The following is a 22413-nucleotide window of genomic DNA, read 5'->3' as shown; positions in this document are numbered from 1 at the left end:
AGGCACCACCGTAATACTTCATATACACTCCATTACCATTGCTTTACTGTTGTTGATGTTCATCTTATAATCTGTTTCAAGGCATTATCTGCTCCATTTAATGTTTCTTCCAAAGCCTTTGCTGTCACTGACAAAAGTACATTGTCATTGACATTTATTTATTTGAGATACATATTCCATAGATCTAGTATGGCATGATTACGCATGGATGTGGAATGAGTCAAAGCAGATACAATATAGATATCATACAATACATACTGGTATATTACACATGGTAGATGAATGATTCAAAACTGGTACAATACAATAATATAACAGAGATAATAAACAATACAATAGTGATTAAAAAAATAATACAGATACAATGACAAAGGAAATAATATGAATTACCACTCAAATTATTTATCTCTGCTGAAGAATTCATCTAAAGAGTAGAAACATTTTTCCAGTAGTAATTCCTTTAGCTTTTTTTTTTTTAAATAGCATTTTAACTTCTTTCAGACACTTTATATTACTCGCGAGTGTGTTAAAGATTTTTGTACTTGTGTAAATTACCCATTTTTGTACCAGAGAGATTTTTCTGTTCACAGTGCATATCACCTTTCTGTCCTATGTTATAATGATGGTATGCCTCATGTGTTTCATATTCAGAAGAACTGAGAAGTGTGAAAGCCATGAGTGAGAGGAGATATTGCGACATGGTGGTTAATATACCTAACAGTAACTTTTTATTTCCTCTCCATGATCTTAAATTCCCATTCCAAATTTCTTGTTGGTTCCTGTTACTGATTGCTCAATGTACAGATTAAATAACATTGGTGACAGGCTACAACCCGGTCTCACTCCCTTCTCAACTACTGTTTCTCTTTTGTAGTCCTCAACTATTATAACTGTGGTTGGAAATAACCTTTTGCTCTCCGTATGTTCTGCCTTCAGAATTTCAAAGAGTGTAGTCCTGTCAACATTGTTAAAATCTTTCTCTAAGTCTACAAATGCAATAAGTGTATATTTGCCTTTCTTCAACCTACCTTCAAGAATAAATTGTAGGATCAGTATTGCCGTGTGTGTTCCTACTTTTCTCTGGAACTCAAACTGATTGTCCCAATGATCAACTTCTAGAAGTTCTTCCATTCTTCTGTGAGTAATTCATATCAAATATTTTGCAACCATGGCTCATTAAACTGATTGTTTGGTAGTATTCACACCTATCAGAACCTGCCGTCTTTGGAATCAGAATCTTCTGAAATCTGAGGGTATTTTCTGTAGAGTAATTTTGCAAAATGCTCCTAGTTGTTACTTCTCAAGGTTTACCATGGTCCACATTTCTCTTCCATACAATACTGTACTCCATGTCCACTTTCAGGGATTTGTTCCTCAGTTCTGTATCAGTATTTGACACCAAGATGGCTCATATTTAGAAAATTTCTTTTCCTCTCTGCTTCTGATATTCTGATACCTCCTTTGCTCAATCCCTTCTATGTAACCTTTATTCCTAGATGTGAGAATTCTTTTTATATCTGCTAATGTTTCATTTCAGTGTTAGCCAAGTACCTGTTTGTTTTCTACTACTCGTTTCATTTCAGTGTTAGCCAAGTACCTGTTTGTTTTCTACTACTAATGTCACTTTCATTTTACTGAGTTTGCTATCTTTGTTGACTTCATTTACAAATGTGGTAAGGAAAGATCTGGTAGAACATAAATAATTTAGGCATAAAGGAGACTTCTCACTAAATAATAGAAGTGTTGAGTCAAAAACAGGCAGACAAAAAAGAACAAAAACTTTGTTAGCTTTCAGGTAAATCCCTCAATGAGCTTGAGTACACACACACACACACACACACACACACACACACACACATGACACACACACACACACACACAAGTGCAGCTACGTTGTGTGAGATACATATGTGCTTCTGCTTAGTGGCCAGCAGTCTCCTTCATTCTTCATTCATTTAATATTTTTACTGAATTACCACTGCTTTCTGTCTTTGAGAGTATGAGCCACAGGAAATCACAATTGGAGAGGTAAACTATGATTTTTAAGTTCCCAGGATGAATTTCTCTTAGAAAAATTATTTCATATCACCTTAGTCAAAACAGATGCCACATCTTTCTATGAAAAGTTGTAAATACGATCTCTTTGAATTACCATCTTGTAAAATATAAAATTCAATCACTTTTATGTAAATTTCTCTAGGTTTGACTTCACCTTTGGAACAATTTTGTCACATAAATAAATGTCATCCATGAAAACAATACACTTTGGTAACTAATACTTTTCTCTGAATAAACTGTATTGCATCACAACTTAACTTTCATTACAATCAATAGCTTACACCAACTTTAATACCACACAAAGATCGATCTGTATCATTTGACTGATAAGCAAACACTGACTTTTTCTTTACATTACATTACAGAATTGGTTTGTGATGAACAGATATCATTTGATTTTCACTGTTTACAATAAATGCCATGGGATATCATGATGAAGCAATTGACCTTTTCTTGAAGTCATTTCCTGCATGGTAAAAGATCATGTTGCACAGCTGTGAGTAAATTTGCTTCAAATGAAAAATATTGTCATAATTCTCATTAATTGCACATGAAACCTAGGACAGTACATCAGTGTAAATACACTACCTTATTAAAATCTGAACTTCTACCTATTGTTGATCAGGCAGTAAAGTCTGCAGTGCTACCAGCAGTAATTTGTAACACTACAAGCTTATTTTACTTAGCTCACCTTACTGCCTTCATAACCCATATACATACATACTTTAAAATATTCAAACTGCTGCAACAGCATGAACTGTGTATGTAGTTGTACAACATTAACATATTGACATATTGCACATGTCTAAATTGGTGTTGTTTGAGCAGTGGTAAAAGGTGGAAAGGGGGGAAGGGAGGGGGAGGAGGAGAGAGGGGGAGAGAGAGAGAGAGAGAGAGAGAGAGAGAGAGAGAGAACTGAGGATGGATGTGAATTTCATGAATTATAATTGTAGATTTAAGTGTCTATGATGTTGTCTCCTTCACTCCCTGTTCCGTACTTCACTTCATTTTTTGTCCCTCCTTATGAATTGACTCTCCCGACCAAGGAATTATTTTCCTGGTGTGGAAAACATGAGACTAAAGATGTACATCTTTCCTTGTGTGTGTAACAGTGAGCCCTCCTGTGCTTACACGATTATCAGCAATTGATGACAAAGATCCACAGTTCTGTCTAGTGTGTTCTATTTTATTTTATTTGCGTATATTTATAGCCACATGATCTAAACCCTGCCCCACCCCCTCTCCTCTTCTGCTCCTCCTCCAACAACACCATTGACCAGTATAACAAATGTTAATTTTTTTAAGGTTCCAGAAGCCATACAGCAATGTCAACAGGCAGGGATCACAGTCCGTATGATAACAGGTGACAATATACACACTGCAAGAGCCATAGCAATGAAGTGTGGCATCATTCATCCTGACAGTACATATCTCGTCATGGAAGGGAATGAATTCGACAGGCGAATAAGGGACAGCAATGGAAAAGTAAGTACTTGTATAAAGATGGATACTAAGACAATCACAGCTCTCAACTTATGAAAGGTAAACTAGCATTTATACATTCAATGGACATATAATAAAATTTTTAGATGTTAGTATATCGCCAGCTGAGATCTTCTATCTTTTGTTTGTAGAGCATTTAAAGTATCAACCACCTGATTATATTAGCTATTACATTTTTGAGAAATAAATGTTCATAACTGTGGGCCTTACCACGATCCAGTGGCTTGGATGTCTCAGCAATACAGGCACAGATGTACCGTAGATGTGACCACAGTGGAGAGGTATCTGTGGAGAGCACAAGAAAAATCTGTTGTTCCTGAAGAGGGGTGGCAGCCTCTTGAGTAGTTACAGGGGCAACAGTCAGGATGGTTGATGTACTTGGCTTCATAACATTAGTCAACATGACCTCTCTATACCGGTATTGCAAACAGCTGAAAACAAGGGGAAACTGCAGTCCTTTTTCCTGATGGCATGCAGCTCTACTGTATGGCTTAATGATGACCACATGCTCCTGGGTAAAATATTTGGGAGCTAACATACCTCTGCGTTCACATCTTCATGTGAGGACTACTCAGAAAAATGTCATCCAGAGAAACAAATACGTCATTCTATGGGTTGGTGTATGGAATGTTAGATCCCTTAAACAGGTTGGTTGGGTTAGAGAATTAGGAAGAGAAATTAATAGGTTGAAATTAGATATGGTGGGAATTAGTGAAGTCTGGAGACAGGTAGAACAGGACTCTTGATCGGGCCAGTACAGGGTTATCAAAATGAAATCAAATAGAGGCAGTGCTGGAGTATGTCTAATAATGAATAAGAAAATAGATTTGTGGGTAGGCATTTATTAACAACATAGTGAATTATAATAGCCAAGGTACACCGAACAGCCAGAACATTATGACCACCGACCTACTATCAATATAAACCCATCCGGATGATAGTAGCATCACCTGGTAAGGAATGACTGCTAGTCAGACACATGGACAGTGCATGTAGTACTGCTAGTCAGACACACACATTGCACATGTAATATCAGTCAGTGTGCTGTCTGTGTGTAGAATGGGAAAGGCCTGTGATCTGTCTGAGTTTGACTGAAGACAGATTGTGATGGCCCGGAGGTTCAGGACGAGCTGTTCCAAAACTGCATGACTTGTCAGATGTTTGAAGAGTGATATGGTGAGTGTCTTCAACATGGGATGAAACCATGTCCAGATATTGTGATGTTGGGTGGCCACCTCTCATTAAAGATGTTGGACATCATAGACTGTGGTGGATACACTTTTACTCTGCCCAGCATTGAAGTCTAATGTAATTTCCTGTTTTACTAGTTTGCCCAGCCTATGACGTCCGACACTGGTAATGAGGGGCAACCACCCAACATCAAGTTTGCCCAGCCTATGACGTCCGACACTGGTAATGAGGGGCAACCACCCAACATCACGAAGTCTGGACATGGTTTCACAGTGCACTGAGCACTCCTAACAATGGGCCTTTCAATGCTGGGCAGAGTACAAGTGTATCTGAACACACAGTGCACTGAGCACTCCTAACAGTGGCCCTCTGCAGCTGATGTCCCATGCATGTGCCAATGTTAACACATGACATCAGCAACTATGCCCGAAATGGGCACTGGACATTGCCACAGTGACAGAGCATTGCATGGGCTAATGAATCCTAATCCTTCTTCATCATGCTGATGGGAGGGTGCAAAACCTTTCTCTTCCAGGGGAACAGCTCCTTGAAAACTACACTGCAGGATTGATAGATACAAGCTGGTGACAGCTCCATTATGCTCTGGGGAACATTCATGGGTCCAGTGGAGCTCGTGAAAGGCACCATGATGGCCAAGGAGTATCATACACTGGTTGCAAACCATGTACACCATGTCACAAAGCCAGGAGTGTGATGGAGAGGTTCAAGAAACACACTGGTGAGTTCCAGTTGGTTTGCTGGCCCCCCAACTCACCAGATCTAAACCTGATCGAACACATCTGGGGTGTGATTGAACATGGTGTCTGAGCTCATGCCCCCCCACCCCCCGTGGAATTTACAGGAATTAGGTGACCTGTGTGTGCAGATATGGCACTAACTCCCTCCAGTGACCTAGTATGGCCTCATTACTTCCATGCCCGTGACCCATCACTGTTGTTACCCATGCCAAAGGTGGATATACTGGCTATTAGGTAGGTGGTCAAAATGTTCGGCTGGTCAGTGTAGGCACAAAGTCAACACTGACCACAGTAGTGCAAGTTTATATGCCTAGTTACTCCATAGGTGACGAAGAGATTGAAAGAACATATGATGAGATCAAGGAAAGCATTCAGATTGTTAAGTGGGGCAAAAATGTGATTGTGGTGGAGACCAAAATTCAATACTAGTACAAGGAAGAGAAGGAAAAATACTTGGAGAACATGGCAAAAGGGAAGAAATGAATGAGAAAGGTGATTTGTGCAAGTTTGTATTTTGTTCAAAGCACAATTTAATCTTTCTTCACCTCCCTCCTTCCCCTGCTCCCCCACCTCATCCCCCCTCCTCCAAGTCTCTTCCATGAGACTTTTACGAAACTGGAAAGTTTCAGACCAGCGCTACAACAGTGAATGAGATATTCAAAGCGATATTTTAAACTGCAGAACTTTTTCAGGTGCAGATGTGGGCTACTAATAACAATTCATTGGTTATGAACCACAGGTTAAAAGAAGATGCTACTTGGATAAAGAAAAATAACTAGAGGTTACTAAGAGATCCAACTTGCTTTATTTGTTCATGAGACCCAGAAAATATTAGATACAGGCTCCCAGGTAGATGCCATTTTCATTGACTTCCGGAAGGTGTTCGATGCAGTTCCGCACTGTTGCCTGATAAACAAAGTAAGAGCATATGGGATATCAGACCACCTGTGTGGCTGGATTGAAGAGTTTTTAGCAAACAGAACACAGCATGTTGTTCTCAATGGAGAGATGTCTACAGACGTTAAAGTAACCTTTGGCGTGCCACAGGGGAATGTTATGGGACCATTGCTTTTCACAATATATATAAATGACCTAGTAGATAGTGTCAGAAGTTCCATGTGGCTTTTTGCGGATGATGCTGTAGTATACAGAAAAGTTGCAGCATTAGAAAATTGCAGCGAAATGCAGGAAGATCTACAGTGGATAGGCACTTGGTGCAGGGAGTGGCAACTGACCCTTAACATAGACAAATGTAATGTATTGCAAATACATAGAAAGAAGGATCCTTTATTGCATGATTATATGATAGCGGAACAAATTCTGGTACCAGTTACTTCTGTAAAATATCTGGGATTATGCATATAGAATGATTTGAAGTGGAATGATTATGTAAAATTAATTGTTGGTAAGGCAGGTGCCAGGTTGAGATTCATTGGGAGAGTCCTTAGAAAATGTAGTCCATCAACAAAGGAGGTGACTTACAAAACACTCGTTCAACCTATACTTGAGTATTGCTCATCAGTGTGGCATCCGTACCAAGTCAGGTTGACAGAGGAGATAGAAGATCCAAAGAAGAGCGGCACATTTCGCCACATGGTTATTAGGTAAGCGTGATAGCGTTACGGAGATGTTTAGCAAACTCAAATGGCAGTCTCTGCAAGAGAGGTGCTATGCATCATGGTGTAGCTTGCTGTCCAGGTTTTGAGAGGGTGCATTTCTGGATGAGGTATCGAATATATTGCTTCACCCTACTTATACCTCCTGAGGAGATCAAGAATGCAAAATTAGAGAGATTCGAGCACACATGGAGGCTTTCCAGCAGTCGTTCTTCCCGCGAACATGGAACAGGAAAGGGAGGTAATACAGTGGCATGTAAAGTGTCCTCTGCCACACACCGTTGGGTGGCTTGCAGAGTATAAATGTAGATGTAGATGTAGGGTCTCAAAGGAATGTTAAGACAGCAGTTTACTTCAACAGGGTAAAGGAATACAGTAGAACATAAAGCTCTGAGAGATTAAATAATGGAGGCAGCAGAGGATCAAATACACAAAAACAACACTCAGGATACGTACATGGCTAACACAGAAGACAGTGAATTTGATTGATAAAAGCAAAAAGTATAAAAATTCAGCAAATGAAGTAAGGAAAAAGGAATACAGCTGTCTGAAAAAGAGACTGACAGAAAGTGCTACATTGCAAAGCAGGAATGGCATTAAAAGAAGTGGAAGGTAGAAGTAAGGTCAGAGGTGTCCCAGGGAAGTGATTTGAGACCATTGATGTTTATGATTTATATTAAAGTCTTGACAGACAGTATTTGTAGTAACATCAGACTTCTTCATATGATGCAATTATCTGTAATGCTGTAATATTTTGAAAATTGGGAGAAGTATTCAGTCAGATCTTGATAAGATTTCAAAGGGTTGCAATTGCTTCATTGCTTTAAATGTTCAAACATGTAAAACTGTGTGAAATGCCCACAAAATGTGCTGGGCAGAACAGGTAATTAGGATTGTGGAATGGGCCAAGTAAGGTTGGGGTAAGCTTCACCTTCTAATTGTAATTTAATGACACATTTACAACCAAAGCAGCACATAGCCGAACCTTTACCAAATGCAACTCTTTCACAGCTGAAGGCCTCCAAACAAGAAATCTTAAAAATCAACAAGATAAAAAAATATTCAGTTAAAATAGAAAATAAAATATTTTTTTTAAAAAAAAACATATATCACAGTCAGGTGGAAAGCCTCGAGGCCAGGTAGATAGAACAAATGTATGCAAGGTGCAATACAAATGGCTGAAGGCCACAATTTAGTTTCAAAATTTTACCATAATCCTTTAAAGGCAGAAGGCTGTAATGTTTAAGCTTAAAAGATAATTTTAAGAATAAGTTGCAAGGCTGAAAGTTCACAATTAATTTTCCAATTTTTTTTTTTTAAATATAACCATAAGCCTTAAATTTTAAGTAGCTGAAAACAGATAATTAAACACCAGTGGGAAAGACAATCAAGACAACGGCACTCAGAAGCCTCCAGGGAGGTCGGTCTGCCCTCGTTCACTTAGGTGAGACAGGTGGTGAGCCCAACTACACTTGATCTGTCGGAACCCAACCAGAGGACAGCCACGGACTGACCGACACAATGACTTGCTTGCCATCAATCAGTGCATGAGAACTCAAACACAAAAGGTTACAAACGTGATAATTCACAATGATGTGTGTATTAGCTGTCAAAATTACACACCATGCTAGCCAGTGAGAACAGGTGAGAAAAGGACGCTGCCTGAAATTACGTTAGTGGCCAGGGCAGGTAACCGAAAACTAACAGCCACAAGACAGAAAAATCCACTGGTGCACTTGAATTGTAGTCAAGCAATATAGTTAATTGCACTGCATGGTGGCTAATTTTCAGTAATAGAAACACTTGGTGTTGCTCACAGGGAAACCTCCCCAACAGTGAACCACCGAAATGAACCACCACAACATGAATGGACGTGGCTAGGGTAGTTGAAACCACTACTCAACTTTGACGTCCTGGGTTGGCGAACCATGAAATCTGTAGTGATCAGACAGCTCCACACACGCTACAACACTGTGCAGGGACCGTCAGCGGACCCAGCTGACTGCATCACTCAGAGATAACTTCCCTGGTCCACAGCAACCGACCAACTCCCCTGAGAATGCCAACAACATCTAAAATAGTCATCAGGAAATAATGCCAACTACACGCACAACCTGACAAACACTTGCATGAAGACCTGAACCATACCCAACAGTAACTACAGTAACTAAGCACACACGAAGACAAATCTCGAGTCGATGCACACACACACACACACACACACACACACACACACACACACACACACAGCCAAAATGCGTTGTCCGGTAGGACGACCAACCGACGATTCACCAAGACCATGGCCCAGCTCAAGTGATGTGTGGCGGCAATGGTCAGGCGAGCCATGTCGAAGCAGGTCTCACTGCTGCTCCAACCCGACTGCACTAGTGCCGCATTGCAACTCCCTGACTGGCAGGTCCGGACTGAGCTCCAGACACGTTCCAACTGACTGGCACCCCAAACTCGCAACCCGAACTGCCTTACGACAAACAACTGGGAAGTAATAGCAGTCAAGAAAGATACTACAATAGGGGGTATATCGATATATGCTGCTAGTGCTGGTCACAGTCAGGCAAAACAGCAACTCAGTGTCAGTAGTAATTAAAATTAACATAGTAAGGTGGAAGTACATTAAAAACAGGGTGTAAGGTACATGACGGCAGGAACACGAGCCATGCACGGCTCACTGTGCACTTCACAAAAGACAGACATTTAGTATACTGTGACTAAAACATCAGTGAAATCAGTCAAGTCTTACAAGTATGTTATGAGACATTTCCAGAAAGTAACCTACTGTTTTGAAAAATCCCTGAAAACACTTTTTTAAACGAAAATTTGTTGTCGCTAGAAAGAACATTTCTTAAACTATTTTTCTACATAGATACCTCCATTGTCGAGACATTTGACATAGTAGGAAACAGACTTCTCTACGGTCTCTTCATAGAAATAAGCCACCACTGAAGACAACCACAGCTGAACATTGTTTTCTGCATCATCATTGTTGCTTCAAAATCACATTTCAAGTTCAAGAACAAGAGGTAGTCAGAAGGAGTGAGATAAGGGGTGTATGGCACACGACTGAACTGCCCCAAACCAAAAGACTGAATCAGATTTCGTGTGACACCAGCAGAATATTGTCATGCCTTGACTGAGCATTCTATGTCTTTTGTTCTGAATTGCCTGCTGAAGTTTTCTCAACATGTCACAGTATCATATCACATTGGTGGTTTCATCTCTGGGAAGCAACTCAACAAGCAGAATGCCCTTTCTGTCCCAGACCACAGTACACATGACTTTTGTTGTTGATAATGTTGTTTTGAATTTTTTTGTGGTATTGAGAGTGCCTCCACTCCATTGGCTGTTGTTTGGATTCTGGAGTGACATGACAAACCCAAGTTTCATCATTGGTCACAATTCTGTTTAAAAATTCATCTCCTGTATCAGTGTATTGGCTAAGAAATGTCAAAGTACTCACAAATCACTTTGTTTTGGGCTGTCCATAAGCATTCTTGGAAACAAACAGGAACACAATTTGCAAAAGGTTCAGTGATTTGTGATAATTTCATACAAAATAGTTTTTGAAATTGCTGGAAACTCACAAAGCATCCTTGTTACAAAATGTCAGTTTTCACCAATCATCTCATTCACTTTCTCAACAAACCATAATTGACAAGAGTAGGCTGCCCACTAGAATGAATGAAATGATACTTAAGTTTCCAGGCACACTTCATATGTAACAATTTGTACTTGTATGAAATTGAATGAACACAGAATCTCAGACATAGGTAAAGCCAGTGGCAGACTTTGGTTTGTTGGTAAGATGCCAGGAAATGCTGTGAATGTGAGAAAGATGCGTAGAAATGTTTCTGTATGTAAAGGATTAAGAAGGGACATGGGCAGAAAACATCAAACAAGTGGGAAAGGCATAATTTCAATTTTGTTATTAACTACCATTTATGCAATTTGTTCAATACGAGTGCCAGAGACATCGACGAGATGCTTTATAGTGCAAAATTTGCACATGGTGGCCAAAATTATAACTAAATTTTTCCATCTTAAATTATTAATGCATTAGCATATCTATTGAGTTTTGGTGCCATATGATGATTACAGCCCACACTGGACCTTCGTGAGTAGCTGCACTTAAATTATAGCCACCTGGTATATATTCTGAATAATACCAGTGAGAGGTGACAGCCGTATCTGAGTCTCCCCTTTATGGAAAAATGATCTGAAATCCCTGTGGATATCTTAATGCTACCCATATAATCTTTCCATGGCATAAATATTTTTTGATAGCTACAGTGTTGCTCACAATAACTGCCAGGTTAGCCGAGAGTGCTAATGCACTGCTTCCTGGACTCGAGTAGGTGCACCAGCCCCGGGTCGAATCCACCTGGCAAATTACTGACGAGGCCAGCCTGGATGTAGTTTTTAGGCAGTTTTCCACATCCTGCTAGGCAAATACTGTGCTGGGCCCCATGTCCCACCTCATCTACATGATTCACAGCCATTTGAAAGATGTTCACACTATTTCATAATTTACACTAGATGCAGACAAATGGGGTACACTGATTCCATCCTTGCAGCAGGAAGGGCATCCAGCCCACCCTTCAAACTAACCTTGCCACATCCAATTGTCACCATGCCACCCCTGCGCAAATTATGAGACAATGGTGTCAGCGATAGATAAGATAGTGTTGATCACAATATAGCCCTTGATTCTTTTTACTTTTTTCTATTGAATTCTGAGTATTGCTTTTTCATGTATTTAGGACTATTTTCTGTGAGTTCTTTAAACATGTTATCAGCACAGGATATCCCTTTCGTAAAACTTCATGTTGTCTGTGCCTCAGTTCTTAACCTCTAGATGCAGGTTTCATTTCATACCATACTAGGTATAGTCACAATGGAAAAGTTTGATGTGCTTGTAATGGGGAAACTTTGGCACCCCAAAATTGCCAAAAAAGGTTTCAGTGGAAGGAGTGGACCCCAGGGTTTTCGTCATCATTCATCATTTATTGCACCCAAAATTATTTATTCATAAAAGGTTTCAGAATTAAAACAACCAAAAAACTTTATATGAAAATGTATAAATTCTTTAAATCCAGACAAAGTTTAAAATTTAGAAACAACAACTCAACAATACAAAGCTTTCAGATAGAAAATGCGATAATTTATTTTAAAGGAACATAAAAATTTGTTTGGCTGTCCTTAACAGCAACCCCTTAGAAACCAAGAGATCAGTAAGTAACACTTTATTTCAAATGACAATTCTAGCAAGTAACAAACAGCCAAATGAAGAACAATAATTCTAAGCCGCAAGGGGCGCAATCATGCTACTAATAATTCCCCCGTGGAAGGGGCAAGATGGTGGCAATAGAGGACAAGAATTCAATCCATGCAAATGAGGGGATCACAGTCCCCATTTATTAGAATAATTTTGAGCAACAGGTGATAATAGCTATCAGCAGGAGAAAGAGACCTCCGTACTCTAAGTGAATACCATGGGCAAAATTCTTCATGCCAACCAATATTTTTAGGAAGGCATTAACATATGAACCTTTTTTTTCTTTTAGAAATAAATAAATAAAACAGTAAAAAATGTACCAGCCTCAATACCCAATCTGAAAATATACAAAATTAAAACCCTTTTATTTAACATAGAATTTAGTGACCACTTGGAGAGGACAAGCTATTGAAACAAACACTCCAAAATTGTGTCAAAGATGCTGAGAGGCAGTACAAAACATATACAGCTTATCTTGCATGTGAATTCTGTGCATGGAGTTGCCTCTGATAACATCATCACCCACAATAGTAGACTCAGTTAATGCCTAACTAGTCTGACTACTCGACAGTAAGTGGAGGGACATACAGTGTACTGCTAGACTGCAGATGTGCGAAAGAAGGATCACAAGCCTTAACCAGGCTTCAAAGCTCACACCTGCGTATAGCCGTGCAAGACCCTCGAGCAATTAAATTTATTGTAGACACCTGGAGTACAGAGCATACATTAGCAAATATTAAATTACGGAGATGCCAACTGCATGCACGCAAAATCAAATTAACACAGCTAAGCTCAGGACACCGCAGTGAACCCCTAAGTGCAGTGACACAATTTTGTCTGAGTGTACAAGATGTAAATTACAGACATGAGGGAGGCTACAGGCAGATCAAGTGAACAACTCAAGGAAATTTAAGTCTTGAAATTCGTGGATCAAACCAACATTTGAATTTTCCATTACACTAGTTCACAAAATATTCAGTTATAAATCTGGCTTACAGTCATTGGTTACCTGTTGCAGAGGAAACACCAAAATTCTCCAGAAAATATCTGGTGGAAAAACAAGGCTGTCAAATATGACCTCTGCTCTGCAGTACACGGTGCTGCCTTGAATAGATTAAATGCCAGTACGGAAAGAAAGTAAAACAGCAAAAAGTCACAATGATCACAGATTTTCAAGATAATAATCTCAGTGAAACAACTCAAACCCTGGCACAGGTAACGTGATTTACTACCCAGCACCACTCTGAAATTAAAGGATTGTAACACCAACCCATGCAATAAATCATGAATATGAACAAAGACTTCAGGAACAAACAGCAAGCTACACTTAAAACAACTACAAGGCAACACACTTTCATATATAGAGGCCAGAAAATATGTTCAAATAAAACAATGTAAGCACATGAAGACCACCTGCAAACATTTTGAAATGTCTAACAGCATAAATTCTCCAGCTGGCCAGGTTCAGACAACAATAGCTGTCAACGACCCCCAGACGCCTATGCTTCTTGGGTTGTCCAGAGCACTTCACAAGTACTGCCAACACTGATCAGATGGATGAGTACTTTGTGAGGCACTTGCTAGGCTATGACTGCCCACACCTCTCTCCATTGTTGCCTCTTTTTCTGTCTGCCAGAGCGCACCACCTCATATTTGAGTCACAACAGCCGGCCGCGGTAACCGTGCGGTTCTAGGCGCTGCAGTCCGGAACCGTGGGACTGCTACGGTCGCAGGTTCGAATCCTGCCTCGGGCATGGATGTGTGTGATGTCCTTAGGTTACTTAGGTTTAAGTAGTTCTAAGTTCTAGGGGACTGATGACCTCAGAAGTTGAGTCCCATAGTGCTCAGAGCCATTGGAACCATTGGAGTCACAACAGCAGAGCAAAGATCAAAATAGAGGGCAAGAGTCAGTGTCCAGAGACCCACTGTGGCTCAGTGCAGAAAGTATTATTTTGCATAGCAAGCTTGCTGTCAATGCTGAAACAAGCAAAATGGCATAGGAAAAGGAAAATGTGGATGTTAAAATGTTCACATAAGCATGAAACATTTGGTAGCTGTGTTGGGAAAGTACTAGAGCTCCAAGCACTAATAGAAAGCACTGATGCTCAAATCATTACAGACATTGAAAGCTGGCTAAAGCAACAGATAAGCTCAGCCAAAATTTTTGTGAATAACCTAACGATGTTCTGAAAGGATAGGATAAACACAGTTGGTGGTGGCATGTTTGAAGCTGTTACAAGTAGTTTATCTTGTCACGAAATTGAAGTAGATAATTCCTGTGAGGTCACTGTTGGCAACTGGAATAAAATAATAATTGGATCCTTCTACCAACCTCCCAGTTCAGATGATACAGCTGCAGAAAGGTTCAAAGGAAACTTGAGTTTGATTTCAAACACGTACCCGACTCATACGATTATAGTTGGTGGTGACTTTAATTTAAGCTTGATATGTTGGTGAAAATACATGCTTCAATCCGGAGGTAAACATAAAACATCATCCAAAATTGTACTAAACACATTCTCTGAAAATTATTATGAGCAGTTAGTTCATGAGCCCACGCAAATAGTAAACAGTTGTGGAAACAAACTTGACCCTTAGCAACAAATAATCCCGAGTTAATAATGAGCATCAAAATGGATACAGGGGTTAATGAAAACAGGGTTATCATAGCAAGATTGAATATTGTAATGCCAAAATCCTCGAAAAATGAATGAAAAATATATCTATTCAAAAAAGCAGATAAAAATTCACTTGACGCCTTCCTGAGAGACAATATCCACTCCTCCCAAATTAATAATATAAGTGTAGACCAGATGTGGCTTGAATACAAAGAAATAGTATCAGCAGCAATTGAGAGATTTATGCCAAATAAATTCAACCCCCATGAACCATGGACCTTGCCGTTGGTGGGGAGGCTTGTGTGCCTCAGCGATACAGACAGCCGTACCGTAGGTGCAACCACAACTAGGGGTATCTGTTGAGAGGCCACACAAATGTGTGGTTCCTGAAGAGGGGCAGCAGCCTTTTCAGTAGTTGCAGGGGCAACAGTCTGGATGATTGACTGATCTGGCCTTGTAACACTAACCTAAACGGCCTTGCTGTGCTGGTACTGCGAACGGATGAAAGCAAGGGGAAACTACGGCCGTAATTTTTCCCGAGGGCATGCAACTTTACTGTATGGTTAAATGATGATGGCATCCTCTTGGGTAAAACATTCCGGAGGTAAAATAGTCCCCCATTCAGATCTCCGGGTGGGGATGTCATTATCAGGAGAAAGAAAACTGGCATTCTATGGATCGGACTGTGGAATGTCAGGTCCCTTAATCGGCAGGTAGGTTAGAAAATTTAAAAAGGGAAATGGATAGGTTAAAGTTAGATATAGTGGGAATTAGTGAAGTTCAGTGGCAGGAGGAACAAGACTTTTGGTCAGGTGAATACAGGGTTATAAACACAAAATCAAATAGGGGTAATGCAGGAGTAGGTTTAATAATGAATAGGAAAATAGGAATGCGGGTAAGCTACTACAAACAGCATAGTGAACACATTATTGTGGCCAAGATAGAGATGAAGCCCATGCCTACCACAGTATTACAAGTTTTTATGCCAACTAGCTCTGCAGATGAAGAAGAAATTGAAGAAATGTATGATGAAATAAAAGAAATTATTCAGATAGTGAAGGGAGATGAAAGTTTAATAGTCATGGGTGACTGGAAGTCGAGTGTAGGAAAAGGGAGAGAAGGAAACGTAGTAGGTGAATATGGATTTAGGGTAAGAAACGAAAGACGAAGCCGCCTGGTAGAATTTTGCACAGAGCACAACCTAATTATAGCTAACACTTGGTTCAAGAATCATAAAAGAAGACTGTATACATGGAAGAAGCCTGGAGATACTGACAGGTTTCAGATAAATTATATAATGGTAAGACAGAGATTTAGGAACCAGGTTTTAAATTGTAAGACATTTCCAGGGGGCAATCTATTAGTTATGAACTGTAGATTAAAACTGAAGAAACTGCAAAAAGGCGGGAATTTAAGGAGATGGGACCTGAATAAACTGAAAGAACCAGAGGTTGTACAAAGTTTCAGGGAGAGCATAAGGGAACAATTGACAGGAATTGGGGAAAGAAATACAGTAGGAGAAGAATGGGTAGCTTTGAGGGATGAAGTGGTGAAGGCAGCAGAGGAGCAAGTTGGTAAAAAGACGAGGGCTAGTAGAAATCCTTGGGTAACAAAAGAAATATTGAATTTAATTGATGAAAGGAGAAAATACAAAAATGCAGTAAATGAAGCAGGCAAAAAGGAATACAAATGTCTCAAAAATGAGATCGACAGGAAGTGCAAAATGGCTAAGCAGGGATGGCTAGAGGACAAATGAAAGGATGTAGAGGCTTATCTCACTAGGGATAAGATAGATACTGCCTACAGGAAAATTAAAGAGACCTTTGGGGAAAAGAGAACCACTTGTATGAATATCAAGAGCTCAGATGGAAACCCAGTTCTAAGCAAAGAAGGGAAAGCAGAAAGGTGGAAGGAGTATATAGAGGGTCTATACAAGGGCGATGTTCTTGAGGACAATATTATGGAAATGGAGGAGGATGTAGATGAAGATGAAATGGGAGATACGATACTGCGTGAAGAGTTTGACAGAGCACTGAAAGACCTGAGTCGCAATAAATCTCCGGGAGTAGATCACATTCCATTAGAACTACTGACAGTCTTGGGAGAGCCAGTCCTGACAAAACTCTATCATCTGGTGAGCAAGATGTACGAGACAGGCAAAATACCCTCAGACTTCAAGAAGAAAATAATAATTCCAATCCCAAAGAAAGCAGGTGTTGACAGATATGAAAATTACCGAACTGTCAGTTTAATAAGTCATAGCTGCAAAAAACTAACATGAATTCTTTACAGATGAATGGAAAAACTAGTAGAAGCTGACCTCGGGGAAGATCAGTTTGGATTCCGTAGAAATATTGGAATACGTGAGGCAATACTGACTCTACGACTTATCTTAGAAGCTAGATTAAGGAAAGGCAAACCTACATTCCTAGCATTTGTAGACTTAGAGAAAGCTTTTGACAATGTTGAGTGGAATACTCTCTTTCAAATTCTGAAGATGGCAGGGGTAAAATACAGGGAGGAAAAAGCTATTTACAATGTGTACAGAAACCAGTGGCAGTTATAAGAGTAGAGGGACAACAAAGGGAAGCAGTGGTTGGGAAGGGAGTGAGACAGGGTTGTAGCCTCTCCCCGATGTTGTTCAATCTGTATATTGAGCAAGCAGTAAGGGAAACAAAAGAAAAATTTGGAGTAGGTATTAAAATCCATGGAGAAGAAATAAAAACTTTAAGGTTTGCCGATGACAATGTAATTCTGTCAGAGACAGCAAAGGACTTGGAAGAGCAGTTGAACGGAATGGATAGTGTCTTGAAAGGAGGATATAAGATGAACATCAACAGAAGCAAAACAAGGATAATGGAATGTAGTCGAATTAAGTCGAGTGATGCTGAGGGAATTAGATTAGGAAATGAGGCACTTAAAGTAGTAAAGGAGTTCTGCTATTTGGGGAGCAAAATAATTGATGATGGTCGAAGTAGAGAGGATATAAAATGTAGATGCAATGGCAAGGAAAGCATTTCTGAAGAACAGAAATTTGTTAACATCGAGTGTAGGTTTAAGTGTCAGGAAGTCGTTTCTGAAAGTATTTGTATGGAGTGTAGCCATTTATGGAAGTGAAAAATGGATGATAAATAGTTTGGACAAGTAGAGAATAGAAGCTTTTGAAATGTGGTGCTACAGAAGAATGCTGAAGATTAGATGGATAGATCACATAACTAATGAGGAAGTATTGAATAGGATTGGGGAGAAGAGAAGTTTGTGGCACAAGTTGACTAGAAGAAGGGATCGGTTCGTAGGACATGTTATGAGGCATCAAGGGATCACCAGTTTAGTATTGGAGGGCAGCGTGGAGGGTAAAAATTGTAGAGGGAGACCAAGGGATGAATATACTAAGCAGATTCAGAAGGATGTAGGTTGCAGTAGGTACTGGGGGATGAAGAAGCTTGCACAGGATAGAGTAGCATGGAGAGCTGCATAAAACCAGTCTCAGGACTGAAGACCACAACAACAACATCCAAATAAATTAACAAACGATGGAGCTGATTGTTCCTGGTATACAAAACTGGTTAGAACACTGTTGCAGAAACAACGAATTAAACATGCCAAATTTAAAGAAACGCAAAATCCCCAAGATTGGCGGTCTTTTATAGAAGCTTGAAATTTAGTGCAGACTTCAATGCCAGATGCTTATAATAGTTTCCACAATGAAAACTTGGCTTGAAACCTGGCAGAAAATCCAAAGAGATTCTGGTCATATGTGAAGTATGTTAGCAGCAAGAAAGAATCAATGACTTCTCTGCACAATAGCAATGGAGATACTATGGAAGACAGTGCTGCCAAAGCAGAGTTACTAAACACAGCCCTCTGAAACCCCTTCACAAAAGAAGAAGAAGTAAATATTCTAGAATTCGAATCAAGAACAGCTGCCAACATGAGTAACATAGAAGTAAATATCCTCGGAGTAGTGAAGCAACTTAAATCACTTAATAAAAGCAAATCTTCTGGTCCAGACCATATACCAACTAGATTCCTTTCCGAGTATGCTGATGCATTAGATCCATACTTAGCAATTACATACAACCATTTGCTCGATGAAAGATCCACACCCAAAGACTGGAAAGTTGCACAGGTCACACCAATATTTAAGAAGGTTAGTAAGAGTAATCCACTAAATTACAGGCCCATATCATTAACATCGATATGCAGCAGGATTTTAGAACATATATTGTGTTCAAACATTATGAATTACCTTGAAGGAAATGGTCTATTGACACAGTCAACATAGATTTAGAAAACTTCATTCTTGTGAAACACAACTAGCTCTTTATTCGCATGGGGTGCTATTGACAAGGGATTTCAGATTGATTCCGTATTTCTGGATTTCTGGAAGGCTTTTGACACTGTACCACACAAGCAGCTTGTAGTGAAATTGCTTGCTCATGGAATATTGTCACACTTTGTATTGAGGAAATTCATCAAGTAAAACAGAAGTGATTTCTGGTGTACCCCAAGGTAGTGTTATATGCCCTTCGCTGTTCCTTATCTATATATGCAATTTGGTAGACAAACTGAGCAGCCGTCTTAGGTTGTTTGCAGATGATGCTCTCATTTATCGACTAATAAAGTCATCAGAAGATCAAAATAAATTGCAAAACAATTTAGAAAAGATATCTGAATGGTGCAAAAATTGGCAGTAATGCACATGAGTGCTAAAAGAAATCCATTAAATTTAGGTTACACAATAAATCATTCAAATCTAAATGCTGTAAATTCAACTAAATACCTAGGAATTACAATTACGAACAACTTAAATTGGAAGGAACACATAGAAAATGTTGTGGGGAAGGCTAACCAAAGACTGCATTTTATTGGTAGGATACTTAGAAAATGTAACAGATCTACCAAGGAGACTGCCTACACTATGCTTGTCCATCCTCTTTTAGAATACTGCTGCATGGTGTGGGATCCTTACCAGATAGGATTGACGGACTACAATGGAGAAAAAAAAAAAAAAAGAAAAAAAAGAAAAACTTCCTTGCAGATTAAAACTGTGTGCCAGACCGAGACTCTAACTCGAGTTTTAATCACATAGTTTTAATCTGACAGGAAGTTTGATATCAGTGCACACTCTGCTGCAGAGTGAAAATCTCATTCCACATTGAAAAAGTTCAAATAAAGGCAGCACGTATTGTATTATCATGAGATATGGGAGAGAGTGTCACTGAAATGAATCAGGATTTGGGCTGGACATCATTAAAACAAAGGAATTTTTCATTGCGACAGAATCTTCTCATGAAATTCCAATCACCAACTTTCTCCTCCAAATGCAAAAATATTTTGTTGACACCGACGTACATAGGGAGAAATGATCACCACGATAAAATAAGGGAAATCAGAGCTCGTTCTATCTGCACGCTATATGAGATTGGAATAATAGAGAATTGTGAAGGTGGTTCGATGAACCCTCTGCCAGGCACTAAAATGTGATTTGCAGAGTATCCACATAGATTTTGATGTAGACATAAATGTAGATGTAATTTAGAGGATGATGGTGAAAGAGGACTCTAGCTACCAATGAACAATATCCGATGAAGTACTTAAAGGTCTGGTTCTTAGCAACTAGAGACAGCTGTGTCAGTCTCCATTAAAACTTGGTTTCAGATAAAGCACAGTTTAAACAGAGTTGGAAAGACTTTTTGACAGGCAACTTCTTATCCTCCATAGATGGATATTTTAACAGAGACTGTTGAGCCAGCTTAAGTAAAAATATCTGTTAGATTTCAGTTTTGACAGCACTTGGTCACAACAGTCAAGGTTAGGTATTTTATGTATGACAAATTTATTAATAGTGCATAACAGTGTTTCATTCTGACAGCGTGTTAATTCTGTAAATGTTACCTGTTCCAGTTCACCACATTGTATTCACCTATTTGATAATCTTCTGACAAATGATCAGTGTAGTAAGTATTATATTAAAATGTGTTATGTTATATTTTCTGACATCTTCCACACCCGCAAGAATCATCTCAATTTTTGGGTCCATGGAACGAAAACTGAATCTAATCTAACAGGAATGAGAGCTATCAGCCAAGTTCACTGTGGAACTCTGCAGCATCAGCTGAGACTGTGCACAGCAACTAACACTTTGTGAGTTGTGAGTCTGGGGAGACAATGAGCTGAAAGTTGAATGATGGTCTGATCACCCCCCCCCCCTTCCCCCTCCCCCAAAACTCCCACCCACCACCACCACAGTATGCCAACCCTCGCATCTGGAGAAGGGGTGGTGAGAGGCAGCAGCTACTTTGGTGTGTGTCTGTCTGTGTGTGTGTGTGTGTGTGTGTGTGTGTGTGTGTGTGTGTGGAGCCAACACGATCTCAGACAATATGCCACAAGATGTTGACAGTGACATTCATTGAAATGTCATGGAATTTCAGTGTAGCCACCCAGGTGGTAGTCCAAGAAGATTTTGACAGCAGTATATGCTGGTAAAGTCTACATTCCTATGACAAACAGTGGAATATGAGCTAGAGATCCTGCAAATGTAATCCAGACACAACCGAATACTTTTTGCTCCAACTCACTCACCATTTATACATGAAAGAATCACCTATGCATGTAAAGTCCACAACCCACAATACAGTGTGTGACTGAGGGTTATTGTGCACTTCTGTCGCTTTTACGGGCACAAAGTGCAGGAAGACTGACTGTCAGTAAGCCTTTCTGTAAGCTCAAAGCTTAATAATTTTGCTTTGTATTCTTTTTGCAAGATGTATATAGGAGGATGTAATATATTTGTTGCCTCTTTGAGGGAAGTATGCTCTCAGAACTTGAACAGTAAACCCAACTGTGATGCACAACATCTCTCTTGTAGTGTTTGCCACTGCAGTTGGGTGAGAATGTCTGTGATGCTTTCATGCTTATTAAGCAAACCTGTAATTGTATGCACTGTTTTTCTTTGGATATTTCTTACACTGCTGCCTGTAAAACTTGCAACATCAGGAAGGATTGGTAATTAAATTTTACTTATCATGTGTATAATATACTAGGAAGACAAAAATTAAACAATGGAAAATCCAGGATGGAATGTAACGATATTATGTGGAGGAAAGTTGCTACTCACCATATAGCAGAGATGCTGAGTCCCAGATAGGCACAACAAAAAGACTCACAATTTAAGCTTTTGGCCATTAAGGCTTTCATCAACAATAGGAACACACACACACACACACACACACACACACACACACACACACACCTAAATGCAACTCACACACATGACTGCAGTCTGAGGCAACTGAAACCAAAGTGCCAGCAGCAGCACAGTGCATGATGGGAGTGGCGACTGGGTGGGGGAAAGGAGGAGGGTGTGGCAGGGAGGG

General features: G+C 39.7%; 1 protein-coding gene across 1 annotated transcript in view; it reads left to right on the top strand.

The window, feature by feature from the left end:
• The window catches only part of LOC126108776 (plasma membrane calcium-transporting ATPase 2-like), a 532870-nt gene that overhangs the window by 350579 nt on the left and 159878 nt on the right, over nucleotides 1–22413 (top strand). The window contains exon 13 of the mRNA XM_049914127.1: nucleotides 3364–3543. Coding sequence (XP_049770084.1) covers nucleotides 3364–3543 — 180 coding nt within the window. The remainder of the gene's footprint in view (nucleotides 1–3363; nucleotides 3544–22413) is intronic.

Source organism: Schistocerca cancellata, chromosome 11, assembly GCF_023864275.1.
Source record: "Schistocerca cancellata isolate TAMUIC-IGC-003103 chromosome 11, iqSchCanc2.1, whole genome shotgun sequence".
Taxonomy (NCBI): Eukaryota; Metazoa; Arthropoda; class Insecta; order Orthoptera; family Acrididae; genus Schistocerca; species Schistocerca cancellata.
This window is presented reverse-complemented; position numbering and strand designations above follow the sequence as displayed.